Source organism: Apis mellifera, linkage group LG8 (genome assembly GCF_003254395.2).
Source record: "Apis mellifera strain DH4 linkage group LG8, Amel_HAv3.1, whole genome shotgun sequence".
NCBI classification, from domain to species: Eukaryota; Metazoa; Arthropoda; class Insecta; order Hymenoptera; family Apidae; genus Apis; species Apis mellifera.
This window is the reverse complement of record NC_037645.1, coordinates 1708613-1729510: the sequence shown is the minus strand read 5'-3', so window position 1 is coordinate 1729510 and position 20898 is coordinate 1708613. Positions and strand designations below refer to the sequence as shown.

General features: G+C 24.8%; 1 protein-coding gene across 2 annotated transcripts; it reads right to left on the bottom strand.

Moving 5' to 3' along the window:
* Positions 1-387: 387 nt before the first annotated feature.
* On the bottom strand, positions 388-10863 carry LOC726871 (synaptic vesicle glycoprotein 2B). Of its 2 annotated transcripts, XM_026442531.1 has the most exons (11): positions 10138-10863; positions 8226-8282; positions 6309-6470; positions 5605-5767; positions 4866-4987; positions 4358-4596; positions 3527-3747; positions 2977-3194; positions 2373-2532; positions 1355-1482; positions 388-869 (listed from the first exon to the last, which is right to left on the bottom strand). In XM_026442531.1, exons 1-11 carry the CDS (start codon positions 10139-10141, stop codon positions 814-816), a joined length of 1530 nt encoding a protein of 509 aa, XP_026298316.1. In that variant the 5' UTR covers positions 10142-10863; the 3' UTR covers positions 388-813. The 2 variants fall into 2 exon arrangements, with proteins under 2 accessions (XP_026298316.1, XP_026298317.1); XM_026442532.1 differs by lacking the exon at positions 388-869 and having other exon boundaries at positions 1475-1505; positions 10138-10682.
* Between the last annotated feature and the right edge of the window lie 10035 nt (positions 10864-20898).

The following is a 20898-nucleotide window of genomic DNA, read 5'->3' as shown; positions in this document are numbered from 1 at the left end:
CATTCATTTCTAGTTTTATAATTAAAATTACTATATTACTATATTAATTAATTAAATAACATAATTAAATAAATATCCACAAGATATAGTATTAAATATATTATTTTAATTTGGATTTAAAATTAAATTTAAAAATTTTTTTCTTTTTTATGGTCTTTTTCTTTAAAAATTTTTTACATTATTATACTACATGATAAATTTCATATTAAATTTATAGGAAAAAATTTATTAATAGCATTTTTCGTATAATGTTGTGATTAATAACTTTAACTTCGAAATTAATAACTTTAACCTCAAAATTATATATGTTCTAAAATCATGTTAATAGATTTAAGTTTAGGAATGCAGGTATTTTTAAATAAATATATAAAGATTATAAAGATTAAATAGTATTTTTTTGACATATATTTATAAATAAAGTATTTTATCAAATACTTATGGCGCACAATTTAAAATTTAATCACGTCTATACATTATCTTATTTACTTTACGATCATATGATTTAATCTTCTTTAAAATAGTATGTAAAATATTTGTAAAATAAATATTACATATTTACATGAATCTATGTGCTGTTAAAATAAAAATATACTCTTTTTGTTGAATATCTTTCATAATCTTATAAGAATCGAAACATTCGTAGAAATCGAAACATTTCCTTCGATCATTATTATCGTAATAAATACATTGTTAGTTTTTGTAAAAATGTAATTCAAACGCTAAGACAATTTTTGTCAATGCGTATGATTGTTCTTCCACTTCTGGAAATATTTTTATCACTCAATTTTCCTCAGGAGACGAGTCGTATTTCAATTATTCGAGAGTTTCTTTTCCTGTTTTCGGCAACAAGAAAGACATAAATCCACATACTGAAAAAGAAGTATTAACAAATTAATTGATATGTTTAATATTGATATAAAAAATATTTTAAAATAATAATTCTTTTTTTCATTAAAAATTTACTAATACCAGTAACGATATTCATTTATAACGTATATGTATCAAAAGAAAACTATCGACAATGTGATTTACTAGCTATCATATCGATTACTAATAGTTTTTTCTATTTGCAATCAGATCTTATCATAAATCGTTTAAATTAATAAAAATTGATGACTGGCTATTTGCAAATTTTTGGTATGTAAATTTTGGATACTAACATATATTATATAATGTATATAATATATATATATTATGCTATAGTACATATATATTTATAATATACAGTATTGTATTTAATATATATGTGTATAAAATATATACAATTTGATATTTAGCATATAATTTAATAATTATTGTTAATATTTTAATATGTTTTTTTTTAATAAGAATTCTTAATATTTAAATAACTTACCGAATAAAAATGCTGCGAATAAAACTATAGGAATCACACAGGCTAAGTCAATTAGGTAGCCGAACACTAAATTACCGACTAGTGCGCCTAATCGACCCATGGTGAGAGATAAAGCCGCAGCCATTACTCTAAAAATTAAATAATTTGTTTTCTGAAAGAAACATTGATGAAATAAAAATAAACTACTTCTTCAAATATAAATATATATATATGATCTGCATACATACATGTATTATCGAAGAGGTTATGATTTTTTATAAAGAAATAATTTTAATATAAAGAATAAAATTTATTTAAATAAAATTTTGTTATTTTATCATAATGCAAAAAATATTTTAATTTTTTGAATTTTTTATAAATTAAAATTTATTTAAAATTTTTATGAAATAAAATTTAGATGGAAGAAAAAATAATCGAAAAAAATATCAAACAAAAATCTATAATGTTAAAAATTATATATGAAAATATAAATTGAGAAAAAAATTGTAAATGAAATATCGTATACTTGATATATTTTTAAAATTTTATTCTTCATTTTCGATTTGTCTTTTTTATGAAGAATTTCAGTAGTATATGAAACTACGCATGTATGTATACAATTTTCTTATGTAAACGTACGATCGATATTAATTTCAATCTGCGATATTATCAAACACAGAAATAATTTTTTTCTCATATATTTTTTTAAATTATTGATTATATCCATCTTATTATAACAGACGCAATTTTTATGAAATAAATTTTTTCCATTTTACAATCTATTCGATGGTATAATATATTAATTATTGGTATCTTATTTTATGCATCGCAACAAATTGACGTAACGATGCAATTAGATAAACTGTGAAATTATAAGATTAAAATTCGCACAAATACGTCGTTTACTGTTATACCATTGTTTTGTCCTCGGTTGTCATCAAGTAATTAGTTACAGAAATGGTTGTAAATCTTTTTGACGATGGTATTTGCTTGTTTCCCTAATAAATAAATCAGACGATATTCTGAGTGATTTGCTTACCTGAGATTCGTCGGGAACATGTCGACGATTACGCAATAAACCAGTGAGATACCGAGAGATGTTAGAGCTTCGAATACGCAGGATAATATCAAATTTTGTGTCGAATTAACGACATAATAGAAGGCAATCGTTACTGCTCCGGAAACTAACAGTGACATAACTGAAATTTACATATATAATTAATTTATATAAAATAAAATATTAGTATAACATTAATTTTGCAATGATTATCTTTTTTATTCTTAATTTTTATTTTTATTTTTTTTTTTTTGTCTATCAAATAGCACATTAAGATTTTTCATGTTTTCATGTTTGATGTATCTTTTTATTTACATTTTGATAAAGATTTTGAAAAAATCCATTGATTTTCAAATATTTACTTTTAGGTTATGTAATGTATTGTTCGAAAAAAAGTTATGTTAAAATTGTAATCAATCATAAAAAGTTTAGAAAAAAATAATTTATTATAATAATATTTATTTTATGCAAACGTGCTCATTATAATTTAAAGAATTGTATATTATGTTTATATATATATATATATATATATATATATATATATATATATATATATATATATATATATATATTATGATATACATACTCAAAAAGAATTTAGCGCCAAGTTTGTGCACGAAAATTGGTAAAATAATGGAACCAGGAATACAGGCGAGTCCTATGTAAACTGTATGAAGATAAACGGAAGGCGCTATTATGGTATCACATCCGTAAGCGTCGATTTGAGTTCCATTATTGGACAAAGCAGATACTATACAAACCGATGTGGTTTTATTCGGATTTTCATGTTCAAATTGTTCGAATCTATAATTATCAAATAAAATTATTAATTATTTTTCATAATTTTTTCTTATTCAAAGAAAAATTAATATTTAAATTGATATTGATGAAATTTTATTTTTAAGAGAAAATTCAATTTTCTCTTATCAAAATACAATGTATTTTTCTTAATGTATATACTTTATATATAATAATGTATATACTTTATAATATAAATAATGTAAATACTTTTTTTAAGTAATAATTATGAATTGTATCTTGAGAAATATTTATAATACTTTTTATTTTCATTTTTCTTTTTTTCTTTTTGTTTTTTTTTTCTTTTGATAAAGATACTGCATATAAACATGATGTACCTAGTGAATAATTCTGGGAACCAAACCATGAGGGTATAATAACTACTGGTGAGGCCAAACTGAATGCCACAAGCAAGTAGTGTATTTTTAAGATACGGTTTCTTGCAGAGAGCAGTTGTTAGATCTTTTACTTCTTTCAAAAGAACTTTTAAATCCTTTCTTTTGTGTAGTTTCAACGATCTCATGTTTTTGTCTTTGTTTTTCTCTTGCAATGACTTTACCTGAAGAAAAAAATAAAAAATAAAAACGTAAGATTGAGATTATTTTTTAAATTATGCAATACAGGATGTTATATGTATTAAAATAATAATAGTATATCTCCAATGGTATTTATTAACATACACTTTTATTATTACTTTTATCATTAAAATTTATCAATAATAAGATTATATTTTTGCAAAATAATTATAAATTATCTTTATATAAATAATTATAATAAATAATTATATTAATTATATGATTTTTAAAAAAATTAATAATAAGAAATGACATGATTATTATTCTGAATCATTCATACTCATTCCTATAAAATATTTTTGAAAAGTTGATTCACTGAAACAATACAAAAGTTGCAAAAAATATCGATTAAGTTTTATTTATTAAATTATTTATAACTAATTGAATTGTATATTAGACAAAATGAAAAATACAGTGATTCTTGCACTTTATTTCTATTTCTCTTCATCTAACACAAATTACTTTAATAAATAAATCTTACAACCAACATTTTTATATCAACTTTTATTATAGATCTCTAAACTTGACTCTTCAAAGCTATTCCATGAATGTATTAACACCTTGAATATATATGGAATATGAATTTTATATTACCGGATAAGAGTCAGGATCCTCCCCAGTGTTCTGCGAATAGATCCATTTAAATACTTCGAGTGCTGCGTCGGTTTCACCGCATTCGAGAAGAAATTTCGGACTCTCCGGGAATGCGAACAGCCACAGGCCTAACATCAACGAGGGTAGAGCGCACAGCGCTACGAAGAGATTCCATGACTTAAAGTAAAACGTGTCCGTAAGGTACATGAAGTTCATCGGTATAATCAACCATGCGATCACTGGAAAATAAATAAATAAATTAATTAATTAAATATGAATATGAGAAAGTGTACGGCATTTTAATCGACATGTCTTAAATCTGAATAATTTACCATAATTTGAATATTGAGGTTGCTAATGTAAAAAATTAATTTAAGAAAGGAAGTGACATTCTTGATAATTTCAATATCACATCTTGTCAAAGTATCAATCGAGAATTTAAAATTTTTTTTTTTTTATAATTTTATCATAAATATTTTATATTAAATCGTAAAATAATAAAACTTACATGGTAATAGTATGACACCTACTGTCCAGAACATTTCCATCCAACAAAGACATTTTTCGCGATACTTTGTCGGCTGAAACTCCCCTAAATACGGAAAACAAATTCCCATAGCTCCCGTAACGCTGTATGTATAAAATAAAAATAGAAATAAAACGAAAAGAAAAATAAAAAAGATCTGAAGTAAAATAAAAAATGAGGATAATAAATTATATATATTATATAGTCAATATTTTCTATCTTACAAGAAAATTTTTAATAATCCCTAATAATAACCTAATTTAAAAATTCTAATTTTAATAAAAATTTATACTTATGTATAACATAATGAATTATATATAAAACAATTTTTTTCTTAAAGTTTTAATATTTTTTCGAATATTTCGAATAAAATTTACTGGAGAATACTTTTTTTTAATAGAGTAATAGAATATTAAAAAACCTGAATGTTTTATGTTATATTCATCTAATCAAAAAAAGGAAAAAACTTTAAATTAAATTGATTTGATCTTCATTCAATTATCCTTCAGAGTGACAAAAAAAGAAATTGTTTCATACATATAATCCATTATGCTTTACATATTTACAAAATTTTATTAAAAAACAGAATTTTTGATAATTATCGATAATAATACATAATTTGTAATTTTTGAAAAGTTTTTATCAATGATTATATGAATATAAAAAATAATAAAGAGAAAATAAAAGAACACAGAGGAAAATATTTAATCACAATACTTACGCGAACCCGTTAAAAAAACGGAACACTAGGAAAATCCAAAAATATTGGACAAAAGAGGAAACGACACCTACAATGCCGTCCATTAATAAAGTGGCGATTAATACGACTTTTCTTCCTTTGATATCAGCCAGGCATCCCCATATATAGGAACCAACTACCATCCCTGTAAACAAATACAATAACAATTTAGTAAATAATGAAATAATAATAACAATACAATAACAAAAACAATAAAGAATATAAATTTTCAAACTTTCAGAAATTTTTAATGCGTTTAAAAGTATTAGTTTTTCAAAATTGTAAATTTTTTTATTTTCATTTTTTCAAGTATTCAATTTTTTCAAGAAATCCAATGATTTATTAATAAAACTTCCATATAGTAGATATTTGCATTTCTTCATTAAACAATGTTTTTTCGACATGTGAAACATCAGCGATAAAGATTCAAGTGGAAAACTGTAACATGAGTCAGACACTTTCATTCACGAAGAGACTTTTCCTTTTAATGACTCATTGTTGCCACATTAGATCTAATCAACGATTTGAATGTTTTATTTTAAATAATAAATTAAATAATAACATCTTTTCTTAAAAGAATTATTTACAAATTAATTATTATTGATAAAATTTTGTTTAATAAAAAAATATATTTTTTTTTTAAGTTAGTGCTTCACTAAAATTCAACAATTTTAATGAATACTCACCCAACATTGGCGATGCCGTTAACCACCCTTTCGCGGTGGAATCCATTTCCAAGTCGCATTGAGCTGCCGGTAACACGAAGGAGAGTATCGTGACTCCTATGGCGGTATCCATGTATATTAATCCGCAGATTGTCAACAGCATGTAATGAAATTTGCCGAATCCTTGACATGAGAAAAATACGATTCGTTAAATATTTAACGCGATCTTCTCAAGAATCATTTCGAAGTAAATAAGAGAGAAAAGATTTATAAGTGCTAATAATTAAGAAATTATTTGATGTTTGATTCACGTTGTAAGCCTTTGTCAAATCTTTCGAGAGTCAACAATTATTCGTTGCAAATTTTTCTTTTTTTTTTTTTTATTCCATCACAAACGAATTGCATTCATCGCGTAAAAAAGATAAAACCTGTGTTGTTTGCTCCCCCTGTCTCGACAAATTTACAATTTTTTTTTCCTCAATAATTTTAAAATTATGTTTATACACCTGTCTGGATTGAAATAGTTGGCAGACTTTCTAAATTTAGACGGAGATTAGATTTTTTTGGCATCAGGCTCAATGATAACGCTTTTTAAAAGATTCCTATCCAATTTGATCAATATATGATAATTTTCAATTCGATAATTTTAATCCGTTAAAGTATTTATTTTTCTAAGATCATTATAGAAATTTTATAAATTTTTCCATTTATTTCCAATCGATTTAATCGACATATATTTTTTTTTTTTTAAGATGTAGAAATGTAATTTTTGATTGATTCAAAATTTTGAAGCTTCGAAATTTTCATTCACGACTTTCAAACCAGATAATATTGAATGCGTTAATTTCTAATTATTTTTAATTGGCAGAAATATTTTTCTTCCGTTCTAATTAAAAATAGTAATTAATATTCATCGTAGTTATATGGTAAGATAATTAGATCAAAATTAAATACGTAATCGTGGAATGAGTCAGCGATATCCACGAATAAAATATGCGAATTTCGTACTCGATAAGAAAGCATTGTAAATAAAACACTGTTCTTGATCTTCAGTGTTCTATATCTATGATTCGTATTTTATGATCTTATTATTCAAATATTCGTACAATTTCATACGAATTGTTATCGTGACTAAACTAATTTTAAAGAGGAAAAACTTTGAACTTGGTTGAAATTATTGTGCCCAGTAAAATTCCATTTGTCTGAACTTTACTTATTGGATTAAAAAAAAATATGAATCTTTCCTTTAATATTCTATAGATGATTATAATCAAAATATGATAAAAATAATAAAAGATAGAATAAATATAAAATATCAATATAAAATATCAATATAGCTAATCATATTTCTATTTAATGATAATAATTATTTTAATGATAATTATTTTAATAATAATTTTATTAATTTTGTGGAGAATAGTTGAATTTTTTAAATCAATTGTAAAAAAAAGGAAAAAAAATTTGAAAATATAACGAAATAATACAAAAATTTAATTTATTAAATTTTGAAACATATAAAAAAATAATAAAAAATTTTCAAGTATTAAATTAAAAAGTAAAATTAACTTAATATAATAAAATATATTGAGTTGAAATAAGAAAAATTTAATGAAAATATAGAAATAAATGTAATTACATTACATTCTTAATTAATTTACAATGAATTACATTCGAATCGACTCGAAATCAAGATAAAAATCTCTTTTCACAAATCATACAATACGAGGATGATCAATCAGTATTCCAAAATAGAAAAATTTTTCGAAGAAATCAAATAAACAGAATTATTTTTGTAAATGTGATCAATCAACGATATTTCAATCAATTTTTTTTCCTTTCCTTTTTTGTTTATCCCGATAAAATTTCCGAAAATTTCCTTGATAAATCGAATATCTCGTATCTTTTATTTAATCAGTTAAAGAAATTATATATATTTACCTGTTACGGTGATTGCATGCTCGAAATCGGCACCTCCGTCTGCCAAGAAGTCGAGCCCTGTTGAAGAGAATAAGATTTATTAGTATCTTGAAATATAGATTTTCCTCTCTTCTTTTTTTTTCCTATTTTTGAAAGGAGAGATAACACATTATTAATGTATCAGTTTTATTATTATCGACGAATAAATAGAATTTTTGACGTTAAACGATTAATCGAATAATCGATATCGTGCGATATTTTTATTATTAATAATATTATTAAATTTGATGATGTAATAGTCATGTGAATTATTCGTGTACGATGGTACGATAATTATGAATTATTTTGTAATGTGATTATCTGCTCATGGAATTTTTGAAAAGATCATAGAGATATATAAATTGTGGAGAATTATTGTTTTTTGATGATGATGAATTGTTAATGATTCTAATTGATGAAATACTAAGATTTGTCAATATTAAAATTGCATGCAATAATATAATATATTTGTCTACCATATATTGATTTGTTACAATTGAAAAATTGTTTCAATGATTCTTATTAATATATTTATACAAATTATAATTGTTGTTATTGCACATTAAATTAAAATTTTTTATTATTATATTGCATATTCAATGATAAAAAGGAATGCTTGAAAAATTTAAATTTAAAAAATTATAGTTTTCTTCATTTCAATGTTGAAATTATATATATTATAACTGAACAAAACTGAAAAAATGATATTTTCTGCTAATGTTAATATTCATTTAATCATTTATATAACTTTTACTTATTGTTGGTATCTATTTGTGTAATGTTATCTATATTATTTGTAAGAAAGAAAAATCTGTATGCATACACATGGAGATTTAACTTAATTTAATCTAATTTAACCTAATTTGAAATTGTTAAATAAAAAAAAACTAGATACCTCTTGTTGTTTTATAAATCTGATTTTTTTAAATGTTCTTATCATAAAAATATCATAATTTTAAACCTATATAAAATCTTTTAGTATGCATATATGTATATGCAGAGGATTGAGTAATTTTATATTAATAATGTAATCAAGATATTCTTCAGTATATCAGTATAATATATTAATCAAATCAATATATGGTAGACAAGTATATTATATTATTGCATGCAATTTTAATATTGACAAATCTTATTATTTCATCAATTAGAATCATTAATAATTCATCATCATCAAAAAACAATAATTCTCCACATTCATATATCTCTATGATCTTTTCAAAAATTCCATGAGCAGATATCAGTAACAAAACATTGATAATATTAATAATATTATTAATAATAAGAAAATAGCATATTAATAAATATATATTAATCAGTTAAAAAATAATATAAATTATTATGTTAATATTACTAATTATTATAATAGAATTTCTGAAAATTAGATATAATTGTATAAATAATTAACAATATTTTATTAAAAAGAATAAAAAGTAATTTTAAAAAATTCTTTAGAGATTAATGAATCATTGCAACTAAAAAAAATGTCAAAAAATTTCAAAAATAATGAATAAATTCAATCGATACATAAATTAAATGAAAGAATTATAAAATTCAATCATTATAATTATCATTATGTATATCCTAATATCCTAATATAAATACATATCCTAAAGTCCAAAACGAATCCAAAAATATCGTTCAAATCGTTCAATCTTATTTATCAACTTATCCAAGTTCTCACTGGATGAAGCGAAATAAAAAATAAAGTACGACACCGTTGGTTTAACAGAGATAGAATCTATTCTATCTCGCTTCCTCCAACGAAAACTTCAAATCGCCAATAACTTAACAAACAAGCCTGATACTCGAAATTTCTCCAGAATTCTCCAGACATGCATCCTCCAGCCAACAAATCCTATAATCAACATGACCTCGAAAGCTCGACCCTTACCCATGATTAACGATTACGTTGTGTCGATCTACGTCGGTCTCTCGAGAGGTGATGAAGTCAGGTAGTGTCGGTGGTGAGAATCCGGGAATCTGGAGGACCCCGGTCGCCAAAACGCAGCACTGTCTGTTCCTCGTGCGTGTTCCACGGTTTTGTCCTCGTCTGCAACCACCGTACGCTACGTTCATTGGTGAACACTCGGTGGTATTCGATCGCCGTCTTTATCGCCCGAGCGACGAATATCGACGATGATTTTCCACCGAGGGATCCTTGTTCCTTCGCGGAATCCTTCTCCTCCCTCTTCTTCCTCCTCCTCCTCCTCTTCTTCTTCTTCTTCCTCTTCTTCTTCTTCACCCCCTTCTTCGCTCGATTACGAGACGATACTCTCGTCCGATTACGTCGAGCTTAAATCGAACTTGATCGAACTTGAATTCTGGCTGAAAGGATTTTTTCTTTCTTTCTTTCTTTTTTTTTTTTGAGATTCTCTTCCTCTCAAAGTTAATTCCTTCCTCGACGACGATTCTATTATTACGGTCGCCGAATCGTATCTGGAATAATAATAATAATGATAATAATAATAATAATAATGTTCGACGTCACTTTTTTTCTCTTTCTCTCGAATAATAATTGGTCAACACGATGATGCTCCTGGGAGAAGAGAGCGACTGATTAAAAAATTGATTGTCGCCTCGACATATATCTCCTCTCTTTTCGGTGGTTGGTTGTTCTCCTAGCTGTAGATAAGATATAAGTCTCTCCCTCTTTCTCTCTTACCTGCCTGATTATAGCTGACGATCAGATCAGATATTATTATTCATTGTTTTGTGCGATGTATGCATGTATTTTTGAGGGATTCAAAAAAGGATGTAGAGATATGTGTGCAGATAAAATTGAGGATGAGACACACATTAAAATTTTGCGCGGAAGTAATAAGCGGAAATTTCTTGATCTTGGATCTATGGAATTCTTTTTTGTATATTATTGTTATTTATAAGGGTGTCGATCGTATTTATCTTCTCCTTGCCAAATCTTTTTCTTAATACAGCAAAACATTGAATGCTGTAGAAGCGAGCGAAACTGAAAAACGAGTCCATGTTATTATTGTTATCTTTATCTTTACGTGTTAATATTTAAATTTTCCTCAATGTCTCTTAATTATCCTGTTATTTTACACATCTTGATTCGAAAATAAAATTTTAAACAATTATTGATGATGAGTGTTTTAAAAAATTAAAAAAAAAAAAGAAAAAAACTTTACTTTTTAAAACGAAGATCATTTTAAATTTATTCTCATCGAATTTTTCTCCATAAATTGGTTTTAAAATAAACATTTTGGATATTAAAAAAAAGAGGAAAAAAGAAAAGAAGAAAGAGAAAGACGTTATTGCAAGTTCCTGTCCTGTAGATAGAGGCTTTATGCACGTATGGTACAAGTGTGAGTGAATCGTACGTGTTAAGATGTGTTTTGCAATTGGCCCTGTCACGATACGATCTAAAATCTCGATAACGCAGTTAAAACAGCAGGTATCACGGGATTTCTAATTGCTTTAGATTACTTTGATTAAAATACGCTGGTTTACCGATGCTTATTTCATTATGCACCGATATCAACGACACATTTATCCGAAACTGAAAACAGTTTCTCCGTTATACCGACCTGCTATATAATATTTCTCAAATTTCACGAAAATTGTCGTTTTCTTTTTTTTTTATTTGGAATTAATTTTTTTATACGAAACATTATCGTGACTCATTCTAATGACAAAGATATTGCTCGAATCTCGTGAAACATTGTAAAATTTTATCCAATTTATTGGACAAATGTTGATTGAATTTTAATTTTTCTAATGATTTTTATTATCGAAGAATTTATTCGTTCATTCATAATAATAAATTTATTTATTTATACGTTCAATGTTTAGAAAATATCTTCCAAGTAAGATGATCAATTGGAATGCACATTAAAATCCTTGTGCAATTACTGTAAAAATACATTTGTATTTTATAATCGTACGAGGTTTCAATAAAACGCGTAACTAAATTTTACAATTTCAAGAGTTTTAAGAAAATGTGATTTAAATGTGTGTTTTAGAGTTATCTACAAAGTTTACTCGAAATTCAGATCGCATGCGATGTCAAATGCAATCTATCTTACAAATAACTTTTAAAGGCCAAGATCTAAACTGCTTCTACAATGTTCTCTTTAACGATTTAACATTTCAATCATAACCTAATTACTTCCATCTCTTTGCATCTCGATCTATTTTCATTTCTTACGATTCCTCTTGTGATACACGTTGTAATAATTGTAATTTATATCTCATTTTGGACAAACAGGATTGCAAATCTCAAAGATGACTTGCTGATGAAGACAACAGAGTAACACGTTTATTAATCGTGTCATTAATCATATCAAATTGTATGAGAAACTCTCGTGTCAACATGAAATATTCAATCAAATTTTCATAATCATTAAGAATATATTTTTCCTGAATTTGAAAGTTTTTTTCGATTTTTCTTAATTAATTTCTAATTATATCTTACGTTCAAGGTATATGCAAATCTTTTACTTACTTTTTCCCTCATAATTATTATCGAGATAATAACTTGAAAATCGTAAGAACGAGATTTTTCTTTTCAAATTGTCTTGATATCACTTTGATTATCCATTGTGTAACTTCTAGAGATTTCGACACGTGAAACGAAGCTGACAATGCGCTCTTCAACCGTATTTACGATAGTAAAGAGAGCTGAGCAACATTTTCAGAACTGTATGCACCGTGTCCAAACAACGAGTATCGCAATAGCTAAACAGAATGTTTACATGAGATTCCGTTAAGTAAGGTAGCATGTTTGTCGCGTAATACATTGTACATATATCATACTTGGAAACCCTATCTGCAATTTATTCTGTAATGTTACAATTTAATCTTCCAGAAATGAATAACTCTTTTATTGCTTACTTGATATTTACAATGTTTGGTACATTGTTTCATCAAAAGAAATTTTGATCATCTCTGTTAATTTTTTAATGTGTCTGTTTCAAACAAGATTCCTCGATATCTTCTATTTAAATTATTCTGTTTTTTCAATATTTTTTCAATTATGACTTCCCTTTCTTAATCTTATAATCCTCCTTTGTGGAAAAGAAAAATTAAAAAAATTAGCAAAGAATATATTTTCAAAATATTTGATTGTCAATAACATTTTTAACAAACAACGAACGACGATTAAAATTTTCTGAAGATCAGATAAGTGACCTTGACAATCTAACCTTTGATCCACACTTAACCTAACCTAATTCAATGTCAAAATGCTTTTATTTGTCAATAATGATTATATCCTTCTGAAGATCATTTAAGAGGATGACATTGAAAATGTACATGGACATCAATCAATTAATCACATCAGTATGAAATAACATGTTGCAAAAAAGCTCGATGGAATTTTAATTTAATCGTAGTAGAAATAAAAGAAACACAAAAAGAAATTATAAGTTTCTTACATATTTTCAAATATGATGGAAAAAATTTTTCGTTAATAAAATCCACGAATAACTGTTAAAAAAGATACGTGATGGATAATAAGGATCAAATTTGTATTTAGATAAAAATATCTATTCGTAATAATGGTTAATTTTGGCGCGAAAACACGGTCGGAAGTGGAGAGAGAATCCATGTTGATTGCACGTAATAAATCGATAAGAATACAGATATACATATTACCGATATACATATAAATTTTTACTTTTTTTAATTTTATAAATCTTCCTTTTATTGTCTCGAAACACTTAAGAGTTATTAATAAGAGTTATTAAGTAATTTTTGATGTAAATATCGCGATTTAAACGTAATTGTCGTAATTAAGATAATTTTAAAGCTGTCTGTTAATAACGTATTATATTATCCACTCTTTGTCAACATATATTTTTATGTTCTTTGGGCAAATTGGATTTTTTATATTCAAGTCTAATTTGTATCGTCTGAAAAAATTTTTCGACATTCATCAATGTGAATTTACAATGTTTATAATTTTATTAAAATATTTATTTCGATAAAAATTGAAAAGAAAATTGAAAATTGAATTTTATAAACATATCCTATTGTAATATGAACATATAAAATATTTCTTTCTTTCTATATTATAATTTAGAAAGAATTTTAATATAAATTTATTAAATTAAATCAATAACAGTGACAAAGATGTACTTATTCTCATTTATAGCTTTAGAAATAAAATGTTTTGTTAAATAGTTTGAGAATCAATTTATAGTATTGATAACATTGAAGAAAATATTCCATCTTCCAATAATTTTGGACATTTATAATATATATTATAATGTTCGAAAAGAAAATTAAATAAAATACAAATGAAATTGTTGTTCTTCGATTTCAAGAAAAAGAGAAACAATGGACTAAAGTTAAACATGCAACATCATTGGCAAAGAGAAGAAAAATATTTAGTCGTATATCATATTTTTTTTCAAGTCCAATTGACCTGGACGCGATAACTATTTGATGTGAAAGATAAAATCAGTCAAGGCGCAAACCCGTGTCATCAAATTAATTAGACGTAAACACGCTTATCAAATGAATAGATCGAATAACAACGAAAACTTTCGTGATCTAACATTGAATGAACGATCTAGAAAGTTTTATCAAATGTGTCTATAAACGAGTTATCTGTAAAATAATATAGATTAGGTATGGAGATTGACGCGTGAGCAAATTGAATTAGAATGGAATTACAAATAGAGTCAGTGTTGATGAAGCTCGAGATTAGGCTAATTAAGAAATAATCCTGGATTTTTACCTGGGATTTAAGACGGAGAAACTTTGATTAAAAGATTAAGTGATGGTGTGTATAAATATATTGAAAATTTTATTTCCAAACACAATCAATCTGATCCTGATTAATTTGATCCAACAGATCATAATTTGATTCCTTAATTTCAAATTTATTAAATTTAATTAATTCATCATAATAATTCATCATTTAATTTAACCATGCGACTTAGATCAAGATCGATCAGATTCAATTTCTAACTTGATTTGGATCAACAATAATAATTTAATTTGAACTTAGCTTGAATCACTTCTCAAGATGAATTCTACTTTACACAATATGATACAACTTAACTCGATCAAATGATTTTTAAACGAGTGATCTTAATTTGATCAATTTTAAAATTTATATGCGCTTGAACTTAATCTAACCTAAGCTAACCTGATCTGAATTATTTTCTATTTAATTTATTTTAGACTTATTTCAGAAATTATCGCTCGAAACTGATTTGAATGCAAATCGTATACGTTCCAAGAATTCGAATTAACTTGAATTACTTTCCGTCAATTATTTAAATAACCTTCGAAAAATTTAACACAGAACTAATCAAGCCTCGATATTGTATGCATTTCCCAGAAATACATAAGAAAATTAATTCAGTTTAACTAGCGTGCAAACAAAACAATATCACCAGACTATCACAGACTTATCACTAATCACCGTCAATATGTTATAAAAAATCGTGAAAAAAATAGCAGCTTGCTTCAATAAGGATTATAAACCATAAATAAATTAAAGAAGAATAAAGAATTAAGAATAAGATAAATTAAATTAATGTTATTATTTTTTACGTACAATATCATCAATTTTAATAAAATGTGTGTCAATTTTTTTTTTTGGAAAATATTCCACTTTTTTTTTTTCAACAAGAATTTGAGGGATTAATTTTATATTTTAGATAGAGATTATTATTATTGTTATTGTGACAAGAAAGAATTACGTCGATAAAATCGTCATATTTAGAGTGATTTATCTTGATTTTGTTATCCAAGCCGAATATCTCTGTATGAGTAGAACGAAACGTATGTTTCAGAAGGTCATTGGCTCAAGGAATGAGTTTGTCAAGTTTGTTGCTATTTTTATGAAATTTTCAATTCGTAGAAATGGAATGATCGAAACAATCAAGTTAAGCGATAATGAATGAATAATTACTTGTTTGTTATTTTTTTTTTTATATCTTGCTTCGACGATCATTGAAATCATTGATTGATGATTATGAATTATTTTCTAATTTTTTACTTCCTCCCCCTCCCCTCTCTTCCCTAAATAATTACTTCGTATTATATAAAAAAGAAAAAACAAAACAAAACAAAGAGGAGGAAAAAAATATATCAATCAAAATTACGATATTCTATTTACTTCAAATAATGAAAATCTAGTCAAACGATTCAAGTTTCAAAATGTTTTCCTACACCTTAGAAATTTTTACACATTATTATTTTTTTACAATTCTAGAAGAAAAGAATGATATAAAAATATTAATGAACAACAAATTTTTATATTATAAAAAAAGAGAAGAAAAAATACTAAAAAATAAATTTCTAGTAAAAGTATTAATTATTGATTAATAAAAATATTTAAAATATTTAAAAATCACAAAAGAAAAAATATGAAAAATGAAAGATAATTTTCATTTTATATATATTGATACAACAAAGTTGATATCCTTATAGAATCTTCTTTGACTTGTTATTATTCATGGGTTTTTATCCTATTTTTTTTCATAATAATCCGACAATATTCGATAGTTAATCCAAATTAAGATTAAACGTCAGATTTAATCCCGATTATCGTTACCAATGAATACTGTGAATGAAAATATTGTGGCTATTTTACTCGGATTTACTGGCCAAGAATTAAATGTTATATAATCAGAATGGATGATTGTTTTATGAGACACGTGCACAATGTTATTGTCAAGTTATTAAAATTAATTCAAACATTATATCATAAAATTATTATTATTTTTTTGCGAAATATATAAAAATAAAGGAAATTTATAAAATATGATATTGAATTGAATTGCTTTTGAATTGTTTTCATAAATATTTCCATTCATAAAAATGTTTTCATCAAATTATTATCTTATTATCGTGGAAAATACCTTTTAAATCAAGAATCTATGAACTTCGTTTCATAGAGATAAAAATAATATAACACCCATATGATTCATTATTTAATTTTCTAAGTTATTTTATAAATTATTTTGTTATTAATAATTCAAATTAATAGTTAAATCATATATACAAAATTCTTGTCAAAATTATTAAATATATATATATATATTTAATATATATCTTTAAATGTATATTTAAAAATAATTATTAAATATATATATATATATTTAATATATATCTTTAAATGTATATTTAAAAATAATACAAAATGTCAAAATCTTTGTTTATACTAAAAATATACACAAAACTTTAATTTATATAGAACATTTAGATATCTAAATAATTTAAATTCTAACAAATTTAAAATTTGTGTATATAACAAAATAACAATAATATATATAATAAAATATTGAAATATATATTTACTATTATTTTCTCACCGAATTTCAAACAAACTTGTTTAAAACAAAGCATGAGCCAAAACTACAACAATGATCAAAAACAGATTGAAAAATTTACAAATTCACAATAAATTTCATCGATCAAATTTCCAATGTAAATACATATTTTATATAGTTTTATCATTTTAACAAAAACTTCAGAAAAACGTTCATTTACACCACTTAAACTTTTAATCAATTAAAAACAAAATTCCTCCAATATATTGAGACACGTATTAAATCAAACTCACACGAATTCAAATGAAATTAATTTACCGATATGATCGACCAATCACTTTTCTCCTTTCGTAAGAAAAAAAAGCAAGATTTTTTTAATATATTCGAACGAAAATGATAAAAAGAAAGAACGAGGCGTACAGTAGAAGTCTGTGTCGGGCATAAAGCGAAACTAAAGCGTGTAAATCGCGGATCGACAAGGCACAGCCTGTAATTTTCCTTAAGTTCGCATATCGTGCACACGCGCGCGCGTGTTATGTTGGCACGCGATCGGTGGATTCGCGCCAAATATTCGATCGCCGTCTCAATATTTCCGCCATCGATGCACCGTGGTAATAATTGTCAATTGCTGTCGTCCGATTCTGTCATTTTCACGAGAATTTAATCGTTGAAAAAGTATGAAAAAAAGAAAAAAGAGAGAAAGAGAAAGAAAAAGATCGATATATCGCAATGTAGAGAGATATAGGATATCTCTACAATCGAGACGAAAGAATCGTTTCCGTTAAAATGGCCGCAGTCCAACTGTTTCAATTCGCCGCTTATACTTCGTTTCAATGTCAACAATGTTGAGTAGGCTTACACGTAGCCGTAAAATATAAGCCACGAAAATAGAGCAAATTTTTAGTGAAATTTTTGTTTTTTGAGGTTAGGAAAATCGCGCAAAATTTTCACCGATTGAGAAACAAGGATTGATAGAAGTGTTTCATAATGAAGGGAAATCGCAATTGTGAAATTTTATTATACGTGAAAAGTTTTTTTGTAATGTAAGATTTGTTGACAATATTCATATTATAGATTTTCAAGCATTTAACGTAGATAATTTTTACATTTCGAATGACAAGAAGAAAAAAAAAGTTATTCTTTTAATTGTAATAATTGATTGACACAAATGTTTTATAAAGTGTTTTGTATTGTGTATTTCGAATTATATGAAATTTCCGTGTGTTTCTGATGTTTGTGCCATATTTGATTAAAATAAATATCAATTGTTGTTTAAATATCGATTGTTGTTTTTCATAATCGTTCATTTAAGAAGAAAGAGTCATAAAAATCATTTTTCATAAATTTCTAATTTTCATAAAAATTTCTAAGCTTTATTATTCAGATCCATAATTCAAGGGAATCCAAATATTCAAAAAGCAAATAAATTTTTATAAATATATGATCTTTCTTTTCAAAAGTAGAATAACTTTAAATTGTATAGATGTTAGAAATATTGTATGTATATTAGAAAATAACATTTGTATTAATCATCACTTTTCTATATTACACAATTTATGTATAGAAACAATAATTTTATATTTATCTACTTCAACGATTTTGGCAATGAACTACACAAATGTATATATGTATGTAAATACATATATATGCGAAATTTTTAAATTCAAATATGCTGAAATTTTAAATTAGAAAAAATATCTGTCTTTAGCCTAAACTAAACTATTCAAATTACTATTTAATATGTAAATAAAATACGTAATATTAAAAGTATAGTTCAAATATTGGCCTATAATATTGCCATTGAATTATGTTATGAATAAAGATTTTGATTGATATTATGATTCTACCTAATAAATACATTAATTTTACCTATATAACAATTTTACCTACACCTAATAAATACATGATTCTACTTAATAAATTATTTTTTTTTTAATATTCAAATAATTTATATTTTCTCATAAGATAAGAAATATTTAAACTATTAATATATTGACACGAAATAAATAGCAATATTATTATCAATATTAAATTTTTGAATTAATGAATTTAGAATCATAATAATAATCTCTTAGAATATGATAATATATATATAATAATTAGATATATTAGAATAAAAATCGTATTAAAAATTAATTAAGACTAACAACTTTTATATAAAATAAATTGTGAGCCATAGATTAAAAACTACTGACCTAGATAAATTTCATTGTCAGTATCGTTTAGTTATTATAAATTAATAGATATATATATTCTTAAGTTATTCTATTAAAAATTGACACGAGGGATATAATAAACAAAAAAAAGAATTATTTAGAATGATTCATAGTTTTTTTCCTCGAAATGTCGTCGCGACGCCTTAATTAGAATGTAAGCCACGGCGAAGGACTATTTAATTCACCAGCCAAATTTCTTGAATACGCGCGAGTATGTATGTGTGTGCATATAGTAATAGTTCTTAAATTTTGTTAAATTATCACTACAATGTGAATGTTTATATTATATTTATAAGAAATATAATAATTTTATTATAATTCTCAATTGATATTGCCAAATTATAAATAATATTAACTATTTAATTTTATGAGATATTAATTTTATTATATTTACTAATCAACTATTAGTGATCTATTAGTGATCATTACTGATACTAATGTAAAATATGGAACAAATTAAATGAAATTATTTTAAATTATGCAAAGATGATTTATCAAAATTTCTTATATCTTTCTTCTTGAAAGCTTCTTGATAGTGAGATATTTAAAAAATTTTTACAAATATTTTTTCAACCTATATACATACCAAGAAAACTGCATTATTTAGCGATGATCTAACAATATGTATAATACAATGCGATAATTTATCAAGAAGATTAAATTTTCAAACATTTCTAACTTTCGTTTCTATATTATATATGTGTATATGTATATGTATATGTATATTTTATGCATATTTTGTATAGCAAAAGATAAAGAGAAAACTGATTCTTCGATTGATCTAGGAGTCAATCTAGAATTTCTGTGTTAATATATTCATGAAATATTAGAATCAATTCTATAGGCTAAAACTAGCATAAAAATCAATTATTATATAAAAATATCAATTGAAGCTTATTTATTAAGTTATAAGCAATTTAAATTGAGCATTATATGAAGCAAGACGAGAATAGAGTGTAACAATGGTATAACAAAGATAGAATAGTCTCGCTCTACTTTCATCTTACTTTATCATGCAATACAATTTTCAATTGTTTACAACTTAATAAATAAATCTTAATTGATATTTTTGTATACCAACTTTTATATTTATTTTAATTTTTCTATCTAATCTATCCTCTAAAAATATCTCACGAATATATTAACATTTTGTAGATTAAGCTAAATCGAGAGCACGACAATATTGTC